Genomic DNA, 22,109 nt, shown 5'->3' on the forward strand with positions numbered 1-22,109 from the left:
ACATGGATGGGTGTAGCTTCCACTAGGTCCCTGGAAGTACTCCTGCCTAGTTGCTGGATGAGTCTCTAGTGGACAAGATTGGCCCTGGACTACAGTTGAGAGGGGCTGGAACCAAGCACCACAACTGTTTCAGGTTCCACAGCCATGACTGGCATCCGCAGACTTGGCTCTGAAGGTGAAGCTAGATGTGTTCCGTGGGGTCTCTGGGTGGACCGACCCTCCATAGCTGGAGGGCTGAAGCAGAGTATAAGGCCCTTTCTGGATCTCCTGAGGTGCAGACGTGAGTATCCAATAGGTCCTATGCCAACAGGACTGCTTGTGGACTGCGGCCAGGAGGGGGTTAGAGCCGAGAATTTTCAGAATCTTCTGACAGCCTTTTCAGAATCTTCAAGGTTGTAGATGGACGTGTCCCTGGACTCACAGGCTTGCTTGAAGACTGTGACTGTGAGGAGGCTGGAGCCAAGTATAGGGTACTTTCAGGATATCTGGGGGCACAGATGGTGCCTGCAGCCAGGACCATGGTCAGCAAGTCAGCCGCCTGGGTGCAAGCCTGTCTTTTCAAAACAGTTCTCCTCACTTTTGAGCTGTATTGGCATTTCCAAATCTCCTAACTGGATCCCAAAGTTCCCAAATGGCACTTTGTCCATGGATAGATGCCAAATAATTGTTGTTGGCGGGGGGATACATGTGAAGGACATCTTGTTGGGCCATCTTGCTGATGTCATTCTCGATTTTTATTCTAATAAGAGATTCTTTGTCATAGGGACACAAATGGTCTTATGGCCATAAATAATTTTGTATCTGTTTTTACAGTATCAATATTTAAAAACTACAAAAATACACAGACTAACAATGTAATGTCTGAAGGCATTTTTTGTTTTCAGTGGGGATTAAGGTAAAAAATAAAGTCATTATAGAGAAACATGCCACATGAGGAACTTGGTTGAAACCTCAGAAGTTTATCAATCCAGATCCCGTAAGTATTTTTAGTTGTAAAATCTTGGAATGGTGAGAGTTCATTTTGCAATGCTAGTTTTCCAGGACTAACAGTAACTTCCAAATTTAAATAATGTATTTGAAATATTTTTTTAATAGTGTCTCATTTTTAAGTAAGAAGGACCATACCTCACTTTCTTTTTCTGGATGTTTTTCGACCCACATTCTTGGGAGATGTGCATCAGATAAACCGACATGAAGGGAGAATCCATTGCTGTCTAAGGAGCTACCGTCCATGGTGCTAATTACAGCTTTGCAGTCTGTACTCTACAAAACAAACAACAATGACAACAAAGTAAATAATGGAATAATACCATAGTATCAGTTTGAAGTTGCCTTTCAAGTAGCAAACCCTTGCATAATTTATATAACTCCATTAGCAATCAACATTGTAGTCATAAATTCTAAAATTATGATGTTTTGAGAAGTGTGACCATTATTATATCAGTTACCCTCCTGAAATGCTAAGGTTGATGTACACAGTCAAATTTAGATACGTTTAAGACAGTCTCAAGTCCTGGATCCTAAGGTTATAGGTCTATGTATTCAGTTAGAACTATCTGGATATAGCAGAAAGTATACTAGATAATCATAACTTAGAATAGTATAAAAAGAAACTTCAATGGAAATCTTATAATTATGGCTAATTCTTTTTTTTTTTAAAGCAAATGTATTTGTAGGTCATGTTGAATAGGGCAAAACCTATAGAGGGGACATCATGCAGGATCCAGATTAGACTGGAGTTATTTCAGGCACATGGGTGAAGAGTTTCATCCTATCCTTAGTGAGAAGGAAAAAGAGATTTGTAATTCACTGTGTGTTCAGGTTCTTATTTCAGAGTATGAGTTCAGTTATCAAGATAAAATTTTATCTTCATAAAATTTTAAATAAAAGAATCTATGTATTCTTACACGGCTATCTGCTGTCAAATCATCTGGAATACAAAACACGCAAGCGCAGGGAAGATGCCCCTGTTGAGAGCCTAGATGAGGTCAGCTACATTAGATGTGCACTTTGCTCATGCTCTCTATGAAAAAATGAACAAATATCAGGTGGAACTTTCAAATTTTAAAGCTGTCCATCAATAAAATGAACTCCTTAATAAAGTAGTGCATTCCCCACTGCTAGAATTGTTTAAGCAAAGACAATTAACCATGTTTCTGGGATATTATACAGGGACTTTCTGCATTAAGGCAAAAAACTTTTTTTCCATTCTAAGAATCTGGGTTTCTGTTACCTAAATTTCTTCTACATAAATCGATTGGCTTTTATGATGTTATATTGTGGGTTTTCTTTTCCTTAAAGATTTTCTTTTATTCTTTAACATGAATACATGTAGAATAAAGTGTTTGATTAACAAAAGGGGGAAAGGAAATACAATTTGCCTCCAAATGACAATCCTTATCAATGAGAAAATTAAGTCATTTGACTTCTCATATAGCACTGAGACTGTATAGAGAACTATGGGTAGATGATTCAAGATGCTATAATAAATTTGTCAAGTGGAAGATAAATTGAAAGATAAGGGGCGCCTGGGTGGCGCAGTCGGTTAAGCGTCCGACTTCAGCCAGGTCACGATCTCGCGGTCCGTGAGTTTGAGCCCCGCGTCAGGCTCTGGGCTGATGGCTCGGAGCCTGGAGCCTGTTTCCGATTCTGTGTCTCCCTCTCTCTCTGCCCCTCCCCCGTTCATGCTCTGTCTCTCTCTGTCCCCAAAATAAATAAAAAACGTTGAAAAAAAAATTAAAAAAAAAAAAAAAAAGAAAGATAAGAAGGAAGGTATGAATAGAAGAAAATTTGTCTGTAACAGAACCAAGGATGTTTTTGAAGCTTATGGAAACAGATTGATTAACTGTACCTGAAACAGAGTGACAAAATGATGACTATAATTTGTAGAGGATCAGAAATATGACATAGATTGTGATTCTGACAGATTAATTTTTTTAAAATTCATGTTATCTTTTAGTATTTTGTTGGTGGATTCTATAATGTTTTGCTATGAAAAAATGTGTGTGCTACATCTCTTATTAGGAATGTCCTCTCTTACTTGTTAAAGTTGGAAGATGATATGACTTGCATGAAGATTAATATTTATAATTATTTAGGTTGTCACTATGTGACTTCCATTGGTCCAATGAATGATTTTTAATCACTTTATTAAGAGATAGAAAATAGCTTTCCCATGTGTTCTGAACTCCTTAGTATGCCCTACAAACTACCTCATTTAATATGACAAGGTGTTTAGTAAAAAAAAAAAAAAAATTATGTCCCATATATACAGACATCCTTTATTCTGTAGGAAAGATGAATTTCTTGATATGTACCAGGCATTGGTGAAGCAAATTAAAATTGAGTGATTCCCTGGATTTATAGTTAACTCTCATATTTTATGGCCTTTTTAAAAACTAATTTTAGTGCAAATTATCCCAGAAATATTGCAGAAAAAATGTCTAGAAGCATAACGACTACATACAGTAAAGCCCTAGTAATAAATTATTAAACTATTTAAGCATTGGCTGTTAGCCCTAGGCGCAACTCTAAAATTATGGTTCCACAGAATTTTCTATCATCTTCTAAAACAAACTCCAAGTTGTAATACAGTCTTCTACTTCATATCAAAATTATATAAACATAATAAGTGATCCTGAATAATATGCGTCTAACAAAAGAAATATCCATTATTCTGGATATTTATTCTGTATTTATAATAATATTATATAGTATTTATTATACAGTATTCTGATAAATTAATGTGCCATCTTATTTCAAATTCAGACAAATGTTAAAATATTATGTAGCAAGCAACACATATGAAATACTGAATGATCAACTAAATGGAGGCTTTACTGTGTTCAACCACTCTCATCCACCAATAAAAATTTTAAAATTACATATCATATATGCAAATTACTCCATTTTTCAAGCTTATAATAATCTTTGGGTCCTCTCACATAAATAAACAAATACTTAAAACATGTTGGTTTTTTCCCATATATCCCTGTACATTGTTTTTTTTTTAAATTTTAACTTGTTTTATTTTCTATTTTTTTAAAATTTACAACCAAATTGGGGCGCCTGGGTGGCTCAGTCGGCTAAGCGTCCGACTTCAGCTCAGGTCACGATCTCACAGTTCATGGGTTCGAGCCCCGCGTCAGGCTCTGTGCTGACAGCTCAGAGCCTGGAGCCTGTTTCAGATTCTGTGTCTCCCTCTCTCTCTGACCCTCCCCCGTTCATGCTCTATCTCTCTCTGTCTCAAAAATAAATAAACGTTAAAAAAAAAAAAATTTAAAAAAAAAAAATAAAATAAAAAAAAAAAATTTACAACCAAATTAGTTAGCATATACTGCAACAATGATTTCAGGAGTAGATTCCTTAGTGTCCCTTACCCATTTAGCCCATCCCCCCTCCCAAAACCCCTCCAATAACCCTCAGTTTGTTCTCCATATTTATGAGTCTCTTGTGTTTTGTCCCCCTCCCTGTTTTTATATTATTTTTGTTTCCCTTCCCTTACGTTCATCTGTTTTGTTTCTTAAAGTCCTCATATGAGTGAAGTCCTATGATTTTTGCCTTTCTCTGACTGACTAATTTCACTTAGCATAATACCCTCCAATTCCATCCATGTAGTTGCAAATGGCAAGATTTCATTCTTTTTGATTGCCGGGTAATACTCCAATGTATATATATACCACATCTTCTTTATCTATTCATCCATTGATGGACATTTGGGCTCTTTCCATACTTTGGCTACCATTGATAGTGCTGCTATAAACATGGGGATGCATGTGTCCCTTCGAAACAGCACACCTGTATCCTGTGGATAAATGCCTAGTAGTGCAATTGCTAGGTTGTAGGGTAGTTCTATTTTTAGTTTTTTTGAGGAACCTCCATACTGTTTTCCAGAGTGGCTGCACCAGCTTGCATCCCCAATTATGACTAATTCTTAAATTACGTTTTCATAAACATAGAATCACTTTTGGAAATGTGAATTATATGCTTTAAACAATAAAGGCAATGTGATAGACTGTGAAATGGCCTCAAGGTTTTTCCATTCCTGTGTGCTGGCCCCTTTGCAATGCAACTTTGCAGCTCTTCCTATCAGGAAGTGGCCTTTCTCTGCCTTTGAATCCAAAGTTGGCCAGTGTGACTTGCTTTGGTCAATGGGATATTGGCAGATGTGATGCAAGAGGCTTGGAAAATGTTTGTGCAGTGAGTTTCGCCTTCCCCTGTTGCTGTTGAGAACTCTCCCACTACCATACGCATGAAGCTGAGCTAACCTGATGAAGAGAGACACGTGGTCGTCATCCCAAATGACACCAGGCCAACAGCCAGGTATTAGAATAAGACCATTCTAGAACATCTTGCCCCAGCCAAGCCAGTGCAGCCCATTAGAACTGCCCAAGCTTGGGGTGCCTGGGTGGCTCAGTTGGCTAAGCGTCCGACTTCGGCTCAGGTCACGATCTCGCAGTTCGTGGGTTTGAGCCCTGCGTCGGGCTCTGTGCTGACAGCTCAGAACCTGGAGCCTGTTTCAGGTTCTGTGTCTCCCTCTCTCTCTGACCCTCCCCTGATCATGCTCTATCTCTCTCTGTCTCAAAAATAAATAAACGTTAAAAAAAAAAAAAAAAGAACTGCCCAGCCAATTCACAAAACTGTGAGAAATAACAAATGTTATTGTTTTAAACCATAAAGTTTTGAGATTGTTTGTTTCAGAGCAAAAGCTACCTGACGCAGAGGGCTTCTTGTTCAGGATGGACTAAATGCATGTGTTTATCTCCATTCTCTACCAAAATCCTAAAACCCCCTACCATAAGAGGGAATCAATTAGAGGGTATCAACCCTTAAAGACATGGAGAGTAGGAACGAAGACGATCGCAGATGAGAGATCTTAACAAAGCTGACAGAGGTGTGGTGGAAGGTGTACAGAGAGTGGAAGAAGCTACCATCTGGGTGGAGGACTGCAGCGACCCAGGAAGGGTCACACCTTGGAGGTACTGCAGAAAACAACAGTACTAGTGAGGAGACTATGCACTCAGTTGCCTTGGTGCAGACCTCCTCCCTGCTCTAAGTAGCCAAGCAGCTAGCTCCGATAGCTAGCGCCCTGTTCTCTCGATTAAGGAAACTGAAGATTCATTACTTACAGAAATTCAAGCAAAGAGTATCTACAGGAATCCTAGGTGTACCGAAGCATAGGTATGCAGTGACGTCAACTGGGGAAGGCCATGCAAGGTGGCATCCTAAGTGTAGGCCCCTCAGTCCCTCTCCCCAGTCATACTTTATGAATACCCTAGAGGAGTTCTGAATAACTGCAGAAAGGCTAAAACACTACCATGAGACTCACCATCAAACAGCCAGCCAGTTGCCAGGGCCTCCCGTGCAGGGCCTCCCATCCACTCGCCCTACCTCACAGCATCTAGCTAGCTTTGTGTGTGTCTCAGTTAGACACGAGCACAGAGGGGTCACCCAGGCATTTGAGGAAAAGCCTCTAACACAAAATATAGAGAACAAAAAGCAAAAGCCAGAAGGAAAAGAGAGCTCAAAGAAAAAGGACACAACACAGGGAAGAGAAGAAAAAATGTATTTTCAGAGAGACAAGAAAGAGAAGGTACTGCATTCATGAAACACACAAAGATGCTATAAAAAAGGAATATTCATTCATTCATTCATTCATTCATTCATTCATATTTTAGAGAGAGAACACATGAGGGAGAGGCAGAGGGAGAGAGAGAACCCCAAGCAGGCTCCATGCTCAGTGCAGAGCCTGATGTGGGACTCGATCTCATGACCCTGGAATCATGACCTGAGCCAAAATCAAGAGTTGGACACTGAACCGACTGAGCCACCCAGGTGCCCCCCAATAGTAATATTTACAGAGCAGAAAAGATCTCTTGCAAATTAAAAATATTAGAACTAAAATAAAAATTTCAGTAGAATGGTTGGAATTTAAAATTGAAAAAATCACTCAGAAAGTAGAACAAGAAAACAATACAATGGTCAACAGGAGAAAAAAAGAAAGAAAACAAGAGGCTCCATCCAGGGGACACCTGATTGAAAGGCAATGCAAAAGGTACAGGAGAGAGGAACAACTTATTTTTAAAAATATAACAAAAATTTCCAGCACTAAAGGCTACGAGTTGCATACAATGAATATCACCTTCTTATAAAATTTCAGAATACCAGGGATAAAAAGAAGATCTGAAATTCTTGTAGAAGTTAAAACAAAACAAAACAGATTACATACAAGGAATGGGGGATAAGAATAGCATTTAAGTTCTCAGAAGCAACACTAGAAGCTAGAAGATAATGTTTTCAGTATTTTCAGAGGGTGATTTTCAACCCGAGATGAAAACCTCAACAAATGATCAGCATTAACACATGGGATGAGGACAGCTTCAGGCACTGCTGCCCACACACTCCACCTACTCAGGAAGTGAACGGAGGCTGTGCTCTGCCAATGGAAGGAGTAACACAAGAAAGAGGGTAAGGAACAAAAGTCCTGCAAAGGAGAATCAGAAAAGAAAGGCCCTGGGACAACCCCTGCCCTGCAGTAACCAGGCTGGGCTGCAGTGGAGACACGGAAAAGGAAGAGGGTCTCAGGGGGAAAACATTTCCGAATTACTGGGAGCATTCAGCAGTGAAAAACAGTATTCCGAAGAGTTTCAATCTGTGTGCGACTGAGGGTAGCGGAGAGGCAAGATAATCAGATTTTCATCTACCGCAGTAAGAAGCCAAAAAAATACTTTTGAAATAGATGAGTCAAGAACAAGCAGTAAAAAAATGTATCATTCACAACTTTGGAGGCCAGCAGAAAGGAGGTAAAGTATTTAAAGTGGTTCACTGTCTCTGGAGGCGGGTCTGGAAGCGGCAGGGTAGAACCGACTGCAGCTTGTTGTAGAAGCCGTTGTTAGCATTATGATTACGTAACTTTTTAAGCCATCAAGTATTGCCTTGATAAAATAAAACTATGCTAAAATAAGAGCTCTTAGAGAATAAACCAAAGATTTACTAACCTTTTGTCTCAGTTCATGTGTATCACTAGAAATGAATTCAATCACATATGGCATCTCAATGGACATACACAAAGAGAAGCTACCAAAAAAGAAGAGAAAGTTGTCTGAGTCTATAATCTTAAATATTAAACAACTACTTGTACTCATTTTTAAAAATTATATATATATACACATATATAATATACATATAAATATGCATATATAAATATGTATATATAATTTTAATATACATATTTAAATATACATATTTAAATATACATATTTATATATAATTTTTAAGTTATATATAAATAAATATATATAATACATATGTAAATATGTATATATACATAACTTTAAATGAAAATTTAAAACCAGTCCATTCAATGACTGGTGGGTTTTATATTTTTGGTACTAACCTTTGCTTTGTTCCTATTTCCTTTACATAAATCTTCTCTACTGTATCCTGTTAAAAGAAAAATATACATGTATAACTAAGTATCTACTAAGTTTCACAATGAGACCTCAAAGCTGAAAGTAGTGTTGCCAAGGCCACAACCTACAGCAGCTATGAGACAGCTGGTCTCATGTTGGAGTGGCGAGACATAGAACATTTGGTCATGGAAAAACAGTAACTTCTAAAATGCAACTGATATTGGGGATTATTTATGACCATTTTCATAGAGATTTTCAACTATACATATATCTCTATGAGTGTATATGCACACATATACCTATACACCTATATATACATATACACATACACATAGAAACACAGTTTGTATAAATACATACAAAATAGGAACAAAGTGTTAACCAGTAGCTTTGGGCTACTATCTCTGGCAATGGAATTAAGGGTTGTTTAAATTTTCCTCTTTGGTTTCTTGGCATTCTTTATGCTTATCTAAATTATTCATAATGAACATGTAAGTAGAGACACAAAAATTTTTTAAGTGACTGAACAGAATAAAAATATGATACCCATTGAGTGTAACTGTGCCTTGTGTCTAAATGCAGAAATGTCAGCAAAACGGATTTTGCACCACGAAGATTAGATTATTTTGGATACTTTTTCTTCCCTGTGAATAAATCACCAAAAAAAAGCTTCTTTAAATCTTTCTTAAACATACAAACCTGACTGTTTTCATTCAAAGCTCTGTCCTGTTGCCAGGGTGCTACGGTGGCGGGCATGAAGAAGACGGCCCTGGTGCCTTGGATGCTGAGTTCCATGATGTAGGTAATTTTGATCAGGACCTTAGCCTTAGGGGGTAGATTTCCAACACTAACAGTAAAAACATCCTGAAATAGAAACACATTACTCAGCTTTCCACTCAAAAGCATATGCATTCTATGCTAGTTAATCCCCCCTATTACATGAGCCACTTAAATTACAATCTGCCAGAGTCTTCCTCAGAAAATGAGCATATACCATTTCGTAGTGCTAAAGGAGAATCCTGGAGCGGGTCCCCAGGGGTGGGAACAGTGTGACATCTACAAAGGGCAGAGGGAGGGGAGGCCCCCTGGAAGCAGGACCCCACCCTGACTGGGGAGCCTCACCGTCCTCGTCCTCGCACAGAGGCCCTGGGCACGGGGCTCTGCACAGCCAGCCTCCAGACAGCCCCTTCTGGAAGGGCCTGTAGCCTCTCCGACCTCCACAGCATCTGGCGGTAATTCTGTCAGGAGCCAGAGAGCTTCAGCAGTTCTCGCTAGCTTGCTCCTCACTTAATTCTTTCACCCTACAGTTTACTCATCATTTTATTTAGAAAAGGCATTTCATTTTCTTTTAAAGGGGCATTATAATCACTGCATAAGGAGACAGACTCATGAATGACTAGGGCAGAAAAAAGAACAGATCTATTTTTTCTGATCCTACACAGAGAAGCTCTTAATAGCCCAAGCGTATCTTCCGTTCTGCTTGACTGTACTGCCATAAAATTCAGTATGTTTAGGAGCATATAATACTAATGATAATATCCATTTGCAAGAACACCCAATGAAGAAATGGATTCCAACGAAGGGATAAACAATGGAGAGATGATTCGTAAACAGTGTTTGTCCTTGAAAGAAGTGCATAAAAACCTGGGGCTCATTTGAGGGACTGCCACGGGAATAGAGTGGGGCTGCACTTCCGTTTCTATGTAGGCTACAGATGCAAGATGTCACTTCTGTTGCAACAAGCCGGATAATCTACAAAACTGTAACTTGTCTTGAACTGCCAGAACACTGAGTTGCAAGGCAGCCAAGTGAACTGAATTCCAAAGAGTGATGAGCCCCTCAAGGCACAGATGGGGCACAGGAACTGTGGATTCCCCTACGGGCTCTGAGGAGGCTAGCATCTTGGTCTAGAGTAACAGGGAAACTAGCCCTCACTCGGCAGCTTCCGTCCACGGAGGCTGGGCCCTTGATTCAGCTTCTCCCAGCTTCCGACTTGGCCTCGAAATTTCCTCTGCATTTCCTCATTAACTCTTTATTTACCCTTTCCTGTTACTTCCCTGCTTAAATATTTGGGACGACAAACTAGACCTCTATCTTTGTAAATAGTGTATGAAGAGTAGTGAGGCAGATATGCACTGTTGCCAGAGGAGCAGAAAGCAGTGGTACCTGTCCTGGGTGAAGGCAAGGACGACTGTAGTTTTCCCTTACGTGGAGAGACGCTGAAGCCAAGGCTTTTTAAACATACGTGTCTTTTAAGTTAAGCAAACAGGGGCACCTGGCTGACTCAGTCAGTAGAGCATGCTACTCTTGATCTCAGGGTCATGAGTTCAAGTCCCATGCTGGGCATAAAGCTTACTTAAAAAAGAAATTAAGCGAGCAGATGGAGTCTGGACATTCCAAGCAGAAGAATGAGGGCCTCTGCAAATGGCATTATGTTTTCAAGATGACGAATAATAGCTCAGGCTCACTGGGGTTTGAAGTAGGAGGAAGGACGTAGTGCAATGAGGCTGAGGCAGGTGAGGCCAGGCTTGGGAGGGTCTTGGGCACCGTACTGATGGGCTGAGGGGATGGCGGTGGGCCCCACAGTAGTGGCCATAGGAGAGGTGGTGAGATGGGCAGGCCTCCTAAGCTGGTAAGAAACCTGAACAGATGATTACTTGGAGATGGATGATGGACAACAGGGAAGGGAGGACCGAAGGGTGATGCCCTGGGTTCCCGCCTGGCCGACTGCGTAAGTGGTGACGCCATTATTACCACCAGAAAAACAGGAGAAGGAAACAGTTTGGAGGGGAAGGGAGGGGAACGAAATCAGCTTTAGACCTATCGCCTAATAAATACGTGTGGTTTTTAAAAATATTTTCAATTACGGACTTCATGACCACTCCACCTCGTTCTTTTTAACCTTACTTCAAAATGCACTAAATATAAGATTAATTTAGGTAGATATATCCTAAAGGTGGGCCAAGGCAAAATTGAGTCTAGTAATTTTGACAGACTCTTTATTGTGCCTTAATCCAAGGAATCTTAGGAAGAGAAAAAACTGTATACTTTAAAGCTGAATTAGACTTAAGCTTCCTCAAGCCAGAAAGCTAGGGAATCTGGGCATGGCAGCTCAGGTCTTTTTCTGCTTTCCCTTTGCCAACCAACACTTAAAGGCAGGGTCCCAGGGCTGCATCCTTCCATGATGCCCAATGTGTCACCATGTCAATTTAGGGCCTCCCACAATGACTCCCAGATCCCCACGCCCAGTGCAGACCTTTCTCCTGATGCCTGACCAGCCGTCTCAGGGACCTGTCCCCACAAAGTCCCATCAGTCTCTTAGACTCATCATCTCCTCCTGCACTTGTCACTTCCACACCCACGAAGCATCTGCTTCTCTCAAATCCCTGCCTTGATGAACAGCCACACTGATCCCAGTGTTACTCTTGACTCGTTTCTCCCTGCCACACCCTCCAATCTGGCTTCAGTCTGTGCCCTCCACCGCCCTGGCATCTTTCGGATGTGCTGCATCCTCTCCGTTTCCACTGTCACTACCTCAGCAGTTTAGTTTGGGTCCTCATCCCACCTCTTGCCTAGATTACCACAAGGGCCACCAAACTCCTCTCCGTGACAGTCTGCCTGTTTGTGTTCCCCCCCAAACCCATAGGTTGAAACCCTGACACCCACTGGGATGGTATTAGGAGGTGCGGCCTTTGGGAAGTAATCAGGTTTCAATGAGGCCTCATGGTGGAATTAGTGTCCCCATAAGAAGAGGAAGAGACTAGCACCTACTCTCTGCTATATGAGGAAACCAGGAAGAAACCCACCATCATCATTTTGGACCTCCCTCCCTTCAGAACTGTAAGAAATAAGTGTTTGTTGGTAAAGCCAACTTAGCAAACTAGACAATCTCCCCTGCCCCGAGGTGTCCCTCAGGCCACTCCAACCTTCTCATCACCACTTGAGTGTTCTTTCTCAAAGGCAATTCTTATCAGTGTCACTCCAGCCAAGTTGAAATATTTCTATTTTCCCAAGGAACCATGCTTTTCCATGTCTGTTACAGCCTGTGTATGTGTCTCCCCTCTATCTGCAGGCCCTTACCTCTTAGGTTACCTGGAGAATTCCTGCTTATCTTTCAAAAGAAGAAATCTAGTAGGCATCGTAACTGTACCTGCTTCCCGATTCTCCACAATTTTATCCCTATGAAAGCAATTAATCAGAATGCAAAGAATCTGGACCTGTCTCCGGACTCTGCAGAAATGCCTCCCTGGGATATGATTTGGTGGAAACTGGATAAATTGCTACGTAGGCTTAGTTCTAAGAAAAATGTATATACAGTGGACCCTTGAACAACATGGGGGTTAAGGGCACTGATCCCCATACAGCCAAAAATCTGCTTATAACTTTTGGCTCCCTAAAGATTTAACTACTAATAGCCTATTGCTGATTGGAAGCCTTACTGATAACATAAACAGTCAATTACCACATGTTTTGCATGCTATATGTTATATACTATAATCTTACAATGAAGTAAGTTGGAGAAAAGAAACTGTTCCTAAGAAAATCATAAGGAAGACAAATTTACAAGGCTGTACTGTATTTATCCAAAAAAATCTGCCTAAAAGTGCATCTATGCAGTTCAAACCTGTGTTGTTCAATGGTCAACCGTATATTACACTCTTTTACCAGAAGATGAAGATTACGTACCCCAAATGTATTTTCATTGTCACTTCTGGGAAACTCTGTTCCCAAGGACAGAAGTAGCTGTTCTTATTTGTTTGGCAATTCTGACACCGTTTCCTCCCGCATTCAGGTAAGCCAAATGGTTCTGACCAGCTTGACCTCCCCTCACTAATGGCAAGTTAAACTCTAGGCCTAAAACAGCATAAATTATCCCAGTTTCTACTATGAATTTCATGTTTCAAGTCCTATTCCAACTCTTTCTCCCTTCTGGTAAGTATGTTAGAGGAATGCATGAATATCAAGCCCTACAGGTGCATCCTGGTCCATCAAGTAAGCGCCATGGCCTTGACTGATGGCTTCTCGGTATTCACGGCGGGCTGCTTCCTTCTCTTTAACCTGGAAAAGATTATTTTCAAGCCAGTCATAACATGAATAGTGATTTCAGACTTTAACAAGAAAAACTTCATCAATATTTATTAAAACCTATGCAAAACCAGAAAACTAAGCGTCTAAGGTGAAATGAAACCTATATAAAGTGGCCGTTAAAATGTAATTACCTAATAAGAATTTGAATATTAAAAGGCCAAAATGATGATGTTGGGACCAAAATATTTCAGTCAATAGTGAAAAAAATATTTGATTGGGATTTTATGTTGAACAAAAATAATAAGTTAAATCTTAAATTTAATAAAATAGCAGTTATTGCAATTGTGGGCTAATCCTTAGAATAAACAAAGAATGTATCACTTGTTATTTCTTTTGGTACACCCTTTCTTACAACAATAGCCATCACCTCAGTGCGTCTGTTACAGCAGGGCGCAGAGGGTCATTGTTTGCAAAACTGTATAAGGGCTTCACCAATTTTCCAATGTGCCTCTCTTAAACTTTTGATACTGAAATTGATCTTTTCTGAAGTGCTAGGCAAAGAATTTGCAAGGCACTGACTGATGAACACTGGACGGACAGGAACAGAAACCAGTTAATCAGGGAGGGATGCGTCCCAGGAAGCCAACTGTCCAAGTGCTTGGTTCTTCAAAGATTATTTCTGTCTTATGACAAGGTTGCTACTCAACCTTATAGCTATGGGGACTCAGATGAGAAACATTTGAGTAAATGGGAAACTTACTTTGAAACCAAAGAGCGATCGCAGTGCATTTTCTCCCCTTACCTCTCCTACTATGTGTTTCCCATTGATGAATGCTTCAAAACCACAGACAGCTGCCTTATCATCCAAGGGAAAAATATATTTTGCCTCAATGGGCACAGAACTTTGATTTGTATATGTCTGAAAAACAATGACCTGAAGAAGAACAAAAAATCCATGTACTTGATGAAACCATATGGAACAACATTTGCAGGAACAACTATTAACGGAAACTACGATGTATATTTTCTTTCAATTGCTTGAATTTGCATCATGTCCCTCAAACTCCCAATCCTGGCTTCAGGGGCTAGAGCATTCTACAGTTACCGTGTAGAGTCCATGTTACATTATAAAACATAGTAGCTACATCTTTAGGAAATTCATACACACATGGCTAGAATAAAAGTCACTAGTATTACAGTATTGCAAACAATGGCTTAACAGAAGCAATGCAACTTCTGTTAAGGCGGCAACAGAATGGTCCCTTCATGTGTGGATCTTGATCTCTCCTTGGTGTCACATGGGCCCAGACACTATTCCAGAAGGGTTCTTATATCTGGCCTGTTTTCAGGTCTTGGCACTTCTTCCTTTACCTCTCTGTGCACAGCCCTCCATGGGTTTTCTCATCCATGCTCATTTCTTCCTGTCTAGACGACTCCTGAATTAATCTTTTCCACTCCTACATGCTGTCTCTATTCCTATCAGATTAATTTTACTAAACGGACTGTGTTCATCACATCACTCCCTTGCTTAAGAAAAGGCCAGTCTTTAAACATTTGAAAATTAAAAAAAAAACAAAAACACCTAGACATATAATAAACAGTAACATTTAAACATGTGGCAATAATGAGGAAAACATATTTAACCATTTGTCATTAATAACCTCTGGGAAGAGAGTGAAATGAAAAATTAAAAAGAATAAAGGTGGGATGGCTGGGTGGCTCAGTCTGTTAATGTCTGAGTCTTGATCTATGCTCCGGTCATGATCTCATGGTTCATGAGATCGAACCCTTCTTCAGGCTCTGAGCTGACAGCACGGAGCCTGCTTGGGATTCTGTCTCCCTCTCTCTCTGCCCCTCCCCTGCTTGCTCTCTTTTTCTCTCAAAATAAATAAATAAAACAAAACAAAAAAGAATAAAGGTTATGAACTTATACAAAAAAGCTGTCCACAGCTAGATTCACAGTAAACTGTGCTGCTCCCAGAGAAAAAATGTGCCGCACCAGAGAAAAAATTCAAGGCACATCCATTTAAAAAAGAATTTGATTTTCTCCAAATCAGCAGGTCAGCACCCTCCAGGAGACCCAGTTCTTCAAACAAAGGCCTCATCAGCTGGTGGCAGCCATCTGCTCACCAGGCAGCTCCCTGGAACTGGGGACTGGCCATGGCCCAAGATAACCCCAAAGGATTGAATCCCAGAGTTTCTTGGGTGTCTGGTGACTCCAAGGCATTGTAGAAGGTCAGAGAGCACCTGGCAGAGAAGGCACGCAGATTGCTGACCAGGAGGCTATCACGCGCTCCCGTGCACGGAACTCTCTTCATCTGTCTCTAGGATATCCAGTTTTACCAAACCCCGCAGGGCACCTACGCTCTGCCTGTGATTGATGGATAGGATCACTGTCTAACTGTCTTTTGGTTTAGGTTAATGTTTTCATCCTACTCTGTGCATGTCCTGCCTGGATCTAGTCAGCAGGTCTGTCTTCGCATGGGAGCTCCCAGGGGTCAGGCCTATGGCAGCTTCACTCTCTCTGTAATTGTATGACTGAGCACTCAGAAAGCAAGGAATATTTGATAATGATGATAAAAGTATTTTTACTAGGTCTTAGAAGAGAAATAAATACAGTGGTACTAATTTTTGACATCTTAATTTTCCTCCTTCAGATGAAACTACTATTTTAGTTTTATTACTAAACTAAAAACATTAAACTCATTCTAAGAGTCAAGTAAGTGAGCCATGAATATACAAGTCCCTGCTGCTGGGCCTCTGTTTGGATATTCAAAGTCAACCTACAGGCCGGCTGTCTAATCACAAATTAGTGGAAAATTCACTGCTAAATCAGGAGTTATTTTTTGGGCAAACTTCCCCATGGAAAAAATCTTCATCAGGTTTAAAATATCAAATGGCACAAGTTTTCTAATCCACAGTAATGTATACATGACTCTCCTTTTAACATAATCACCATTTGTTTTGTATCTACTGCTTATGAAAAAATGCCCTACTTTACATTCATTATATTTAATCCTCACAATTTTACATATGAGGAAACTGAGGCACAAAGAAGTTAAATAATTTCCTCAAGGTCGTAGAGCTAGAATAGAATGAGCGAGGATATGAAGCTAAGTCTTTCGAACTCCGAATTCTCTGCGCTAGACCGCCGGTTGAGGAGGCTGGCCTCGCGAGTCACAATGATCTGCGTTGAAATCTGCGCTTTATCATACTGTTAACATCTCCGCACATCAGATCCCTCATCTAAACAATGGGCATAATCACAGCAGCCACCTCACAGAGTTTTGGGGAGAATTAAATACAGCCTGTGAAAAACTCAATCCAGGGCCTGACTCATAGGAAGTGGTAACCATGGGGTCACAGCTCCTACGTGGCTCCAAAGAGATTAATATATAGTAGAACATTTACGAGGAGTCCACACCGGGACAGAGACAAAGTCTATGACATTTCCCTGAACCACCTCTGGGATGAGGGTTTGGATCAGAGCGGCCGGAAGGCAATGATCGGATGTATGCAAACTAGTACGAATATCACACACAGCACACCCGCTCCACTCGCCACACCAATTTCCCCAGTTTAAGGCGACCGTGACAGGTAATCTGATTTCCCTCTGCAGAGAGAGGAATATCCCAATACCGGACTCAGATGTTTTTATCTTCCTAAGAGGGCTTGATAGCCGTTCAGTGCAGTCTTCAGTGTTAGGAGCCCACAATGAGGTCAAATCTTAGAAAACAACCTTCACGGCACACTGGCAGTCAACCTGCATGTGTGCCCATGAGCTTGACTTTCTGTCCCATGACCTTGGGGGCACTAGCTGTGAGCTTCTGGCTGCGGCCCAGCACTGCACTTGAGCATTACCTCTCCCCCTCGCCCCTGCTACAGAAGGGGTATCACTCCCCGCTGTGCCATTGTGATTTAGAACAAGAAATATGTATTCGGTCTTCGTGCCTGTTTCTTGCACAGAGCTCCCACAGCTCTCAGCATCTCCCAAGTGAGAAGAACAATGTGGGCATCTCCATATTCATAACAAACCCCTTTCAACCACATCCGAGTTTATGTTAGAGAGGTGACTTGTGGAGGGGCGCCTGGGTGGCTCAATCAGTTAAGTGGCTGACTTCGGCTCAGGTCATGATCTCGCAGTTCCTGAGTTAGAGCCCCGCATCAGGCTCTGTGGGACCCAGGACCAGCCTCTGAAGTGACAGCAGGGGAGGAAGGCAGTCCTGCAGGACTAACCTGTGGGACTGGACACTATTTCCAGGCAGACAGTGTCAGAACTGAGTTACTGCTTGGGGGTGTGAACACACATCTCACACTCCCTCTACTGGATCATCAGTGTTTTTCTCGTGCACTGGCTCACACACGTGTCATGATTTCTCTCATCTTCAAAGAAAAAGGAAACCAATCTGATTCCATTTCTCTTCGGCCACGGTCTCATTTTCTCTCCTCTTTCCCCCCATTTTCTTTTTTTTTTTTTTTTAATTTTTTTTTTCAACCTTTTTTATTTATTTTTGGGACAGAGAGAGACAGAGCATGAACGGGGGAGGGGCAGAGAGAGAGGGAGACACAGAATCGGAAACAGGCTCCAGGCTCCGAGCCATCAGCCCAGAGCCTGACGCGGGGCTCGAACTCACGGACCGCGAGATCGTGACCTGGCTGAAGTCGGACGCTTAACCGACTGCGCCACCCAGGCGCCCCACCCCCCATTTTCTTTTGCACTCACTCTAATTAGATTAGTGCAAAGATCTCTCCTCTTTCACCCCCACTGCTCCATCAAAGAAGCAATTGTCAAGATTGTCGATGATCTCCTTATTGCTGAATCCAAAGGTCAAGTCTCGGCCTTGACTCTACCTGATCCGTCAGCAGCCTTTGATAGAATTATCATTCTTTCCGGAGACCCAGGCCCCCCCGGGTGTCTCACTGGCCATTCCCTCTCTGTCTCCTTTGCTGACCAGCCTCCTCTCCCAACCCACGGCATGTTGGTCTTCCCTCCCTACCTATTCTCTCGGTGATCTAAAGGGGTCACAGGACTTTAAACAGAACCTAAGTGCTGGCAACTTCCCCCAGTTATGACTCCGCTGGGAATTAACTTTTCCCTGCACTCTAGACTCAAATGCCTAACTTCCTGCTCAGCTTTTCCATCTGGACATCAGCGTCTCGTGTGATACGGCCGAGGATGGCTTCCTGATAGTCCTCCCAAGTTGCCCTCCTACCACCTTCCCCATTTCAGTACGTGCAAACGTGATCAGTCCTTCTAGTTGCTCAGGACAAGAACCTTGGCTTCATTCTTGACACTCGACTTTCTCTAGTGTTCACGTCCATCAGCAAATCTTACTGGTTCTACCTTCAATCCTTTGCCAGACCAAATCATTTCTTACCCACCGCCATTGTTAACCGTCATCCTTGAACGAACTGCTTGAATGGTCACCTACGTTTGGTGCTATGACATGCTCCCAGATGTTCTTTTCAGGACCAAGGCTGCTGGGAGTGTCCTCTGCTGAGTCCTTCCCCAGACGGTACTCAGCAAAAGGTGGACCGCCTCACCCAAGATTACGACCCCTCTCCACAGGCAGCCACATCCAGTGACTGATGCCTCTGTGAGCACAAAGCTTGGCACCCGGCCTCAATTCAGAATATCTCTGAGGGGCTATCCCAGCTTCGGAGCTCCCTCTGAGATCATCTGAGGACTCATATGCATCATATGCTAGAGGTGTCACGGCTCAATGTCTCCTTTTGCCACATCCTGATTCCCTCACTCTCTTACAGGAGCACTTCCCAACAAGCTTCCTGAGAACAAATTTTTACCTGGAGTCTGTTTTCCAGACCACGTGACCTAAGATGTCTCCTAACTGACCTTCTTCATACTGTTCTCAACATGGCAGCTAGTATGATCCTAATAAAACAGGTCAGATCATATCACTCCTCTGCCAAACATCTTCTAGTGGCTTCCATTTTACTCAGAATTAAGGACAATAACTTGTCCTGTATCCTGATGTGAACTGACCCCCCCACCACCTTTCTGACCCAATCTGCTGCCATGCTTTCCCCTTCCACTCTGCTCTAGCCACAGTGGCCTCCTTGATGTCCCTGACCATATCAGGCTTGCTCCCACCACAGGGCCCTTGCACGTACTGTTGCCTCTACCTGGAATGAGCAACCCCCAGATGTTCACATGGTTTAGCTCCCTATTTCTTTTTTTCTTTTTGATGGATACACTTCCTTTATCAAGGATGACAACCTAAAAAAACCCCAAACCCCAAACATGTAAAAACCTGGGTGCTAGAAATACAAACTCAATTCATTCAAATTCAAACTCATCCAGACTCTGGTCACAAACCCTAGTGAGGTGCACTAGAGCACCAAGTCAGGGAGAGGGGGACATAAGTGAAGCCAAGAGAAACAGTAAGAATGGGGGGGGGGTTCCACACTCCCCTAGGGATCACCCTCACAAGTGGTACCTCTACCAGTGACAGTGAATACCCACCAGGCCCTAACCTTTTGACCCCCACCCCATCCCGGCCCAGGGCTTTAAACACCAGTCCCAAGTGGCTTTCCTTCCCCTGCTCCATTGTCGCTTGCTCAGGCTTCCAACCTCACTCTTCTCCTCTTCCGCACCCTTCTCTGCAATTAGTAGGGGGTCAGGGTACTGTGCGAGCTGCACTGAGGCTGGGGGCCAGGGGAGGCAGGGTGGAAATGGAGTGCACAGGGCAGAAGAGCTGTCCAAGAACCCTCTCTTCACAGGATCCCAAACTGCACACCTGCTTCCTCTTCTGTGTCCACTCAGGTCTGAGAAAGTATCCTGTACTCATAAGCAGCTACCTGGAGAGCTGCAGGTCAGAGAAGGGGAGGGCTTGCTGGCTGGCACTGGTAGGAGGGCTGGGGGGAGGTGGTGGGCTGGCTGGGGGAGGGGGCAGTGGTGGGGAGGGCTTGCTGGCTGGCACTGGTGGGCTGGCTGGGGGGAGGTGGTGGGAGGGCTGAGCTGTGGGGGGAGGTGGTGGGAGAACTGGGGGGAGGTGGTGGGCTGGCTGGGGGGGAGGTGGTGGGAGAACTGGGGGGAGGTGGTGGGCTGGCTGAGGGGGAGGTGGTGGGAGGGCTGGGGGGGAGGTGGTGGACTGGCTGGGGGGGAGGTCCTGGGATGGCTGGGGGGAGGTGGTGGGAGGGCTGGGGGGAGGTGGTGGGCTGGCTGGGGGGAGGTGGTGGGCTGGCTGAGGGGGGAGGTGGTGGGAGGACTGAGGGGAGGTGGTGGGCTAGCTGAGGGGGAGGTGGTGGGAGGGCTGGGGGGAGGTGGTGGGAGGGCTGGGGGTGGGGGCAGTGGTGGGGAGGGCTTGCTGGCTGGCACTGGTGGGCTGGCTGGGGGGAGGTGGTGGGCTGGCTGGGGGGGAGGTGGTGGGAGGACTGGGGGGAGGTGGTGGGCTGGCTGGGGGGAGGTGGTGGGCTGGCTGAGGGGGGAGGTGGTGGGAGGACTGAGGGGAGGTGGTGGGCTAGCTGAGGGGGAGGTGGTGGGAGGGCTGGGGGTGGGGGCAGTGGTGGGGAGGGCTTGCTGGCTGGCACTGGTGGGCTGGCTGGGGAGAGGTGGTAGGAGAACTGGGGGGAGGTGGTGGGCTGGCTGAGGGGGAGGTCGTGGGAGGGCTGGGGGGAGGTGGTGGGAGGGCTGGGGGTGGGGGCAGTGGTGGGGAGGGCTTGCTGGCTGGCACTGGTGGGCTGGCTGGGGGGAGGTGGTGGGAGGGCTGGGGGGGAGGTGGTGGGAGGACTGAGGGGAGGTGGTGGGCTGGCTGGGGGGAGGTGGTGGGAGGGCTGGGGGAAGGTGGTGGGAGGGCTGGGGGTGGGGGCAGTGGTGGGGAGGGCTTGCTGGCTGGCACTGGTGGGCTGGCTGGGGGGAGGTGGTGGGAGGGCTGAGGGGGGAGGTGGTGGGAAGACTGAGGGGAGGTGGTGGGCGGGCTGGGGGGGAGGTGGTGGGAGGACTGGGGGGAGGTGGTGGGCTGGCTGGGGGGGGAGGTGGTGGGCGGGCTGGGGGGAGGTGGTGGGCTGGCTGGGGGAAGGTGGTGGGAGGACTGGGGGGAGGTGGTGGGCGGGCTGGGGGAAGGTGGTGGGAGGGCTGGGGGTGGGGGCAGTGGTGGGGAGGGCTTGCTGGCTGGCACTGGTGGGCTGGCTGGGGGGAGGTGGTAGGAGAACTGGGGGGAGGTGGTGGGCTGGCTGAGGGGGAGGTGGTGGGAGGGCTGGGGGGGAGGTGGTAGGCTGGCTGGGAGGGAGGTGGTGGGAGGGCTGGGAGGAGGTGGTGGGCTGGCTGGGTGGAGGTCGTGGGAGGGCTGGGGGGAGGTGGTGGGAGGGCTGGGGGTGGGGGCAGTGGTGGGGAGGGCTTGCTGGCTGGCACTGGTGGGCTGGCTGGGGGGAGGTGGTGGGAGGGCTGGGGGGGAGGTGGTGGGAGGACTGAGGGGAGGTGGTGGGCTGGCTGGGGGGAGGTGGTGGGAGGGCTGGGGGTGGGGGCAGTGGTGGGGAGGGCTTGCTGGCTGGCACTGGTGGGCTGGCTGGGAGGGAGGTGGTGGGAGGGCTGGGGGGGAGGTGGTGGGCTGGCTGGAAGGGAGGTGGTGGGAGGGCTGGGGGAAGGTGGTGGGAGGGCTGGGGGAGGTGGTGGGAGGGCTGGGGGTGGGGGCAGTGGTGGGGAGGGCTTGC

At 44.8% G+C, this 22,109-nt stretch overlaps 1 protein-coding gene across 3 annotated transcripts in view; it reads right to left on the minus strand.

The window, feature by feature from the left end:
- The window catches only part of PARP4 (poly(ADP-ribose) polymerase family member 4), a 114,952-nt gene that overhangs the window by 53,951 nt on the left and 38,892 nt on the right, over positions 1-22,109 (minus strand). For all 3 annotated transcript variants that reach the window (XM_078449598.2, XM_078449539.2, XM_078449559.2), the window contains 6 exons: positions 14,242-14,373; positions 13,383-13,469; positions 9,111-9,275; positions 8,396-8,442; positions 7,998-8,076; positions 1,126-1,263 (listed from right to left, as the gene is read on the minus strand). In XM_078449598.2, coding sequence (XP_078305724.2) covers positions 1,126-1,263; positions 7,998-8,076; positions 8,396-8,442; positions 9,111-9,275; positions 13,383-13,469; positions 14,242-14,373 — 648 coding nt within the window. The remainder of the gene's footprint in view (positions 1-1,125; positions 1,264-7,997; positions 8,077-8,395; positions 8,443-9,110; positions 9,276-13,382; positions 13,470-14,241; positions 14,374-22,109) is intronic.

The sequence above is a fragment of the Panthera onca genome, chromosome A1 (genome assembly GCF_046562875.1).
Source record: "Panthera onca isolate mPanOnc1 chromosome A1, mPanOnc1 haplotype 2, whole genome shotgun sequence".
Lineage (NCBI taxonomy): Eukaryota > Metazoa > Chordata > Mammalia > Carnivora > Felidae > Panthera > Panthera onca.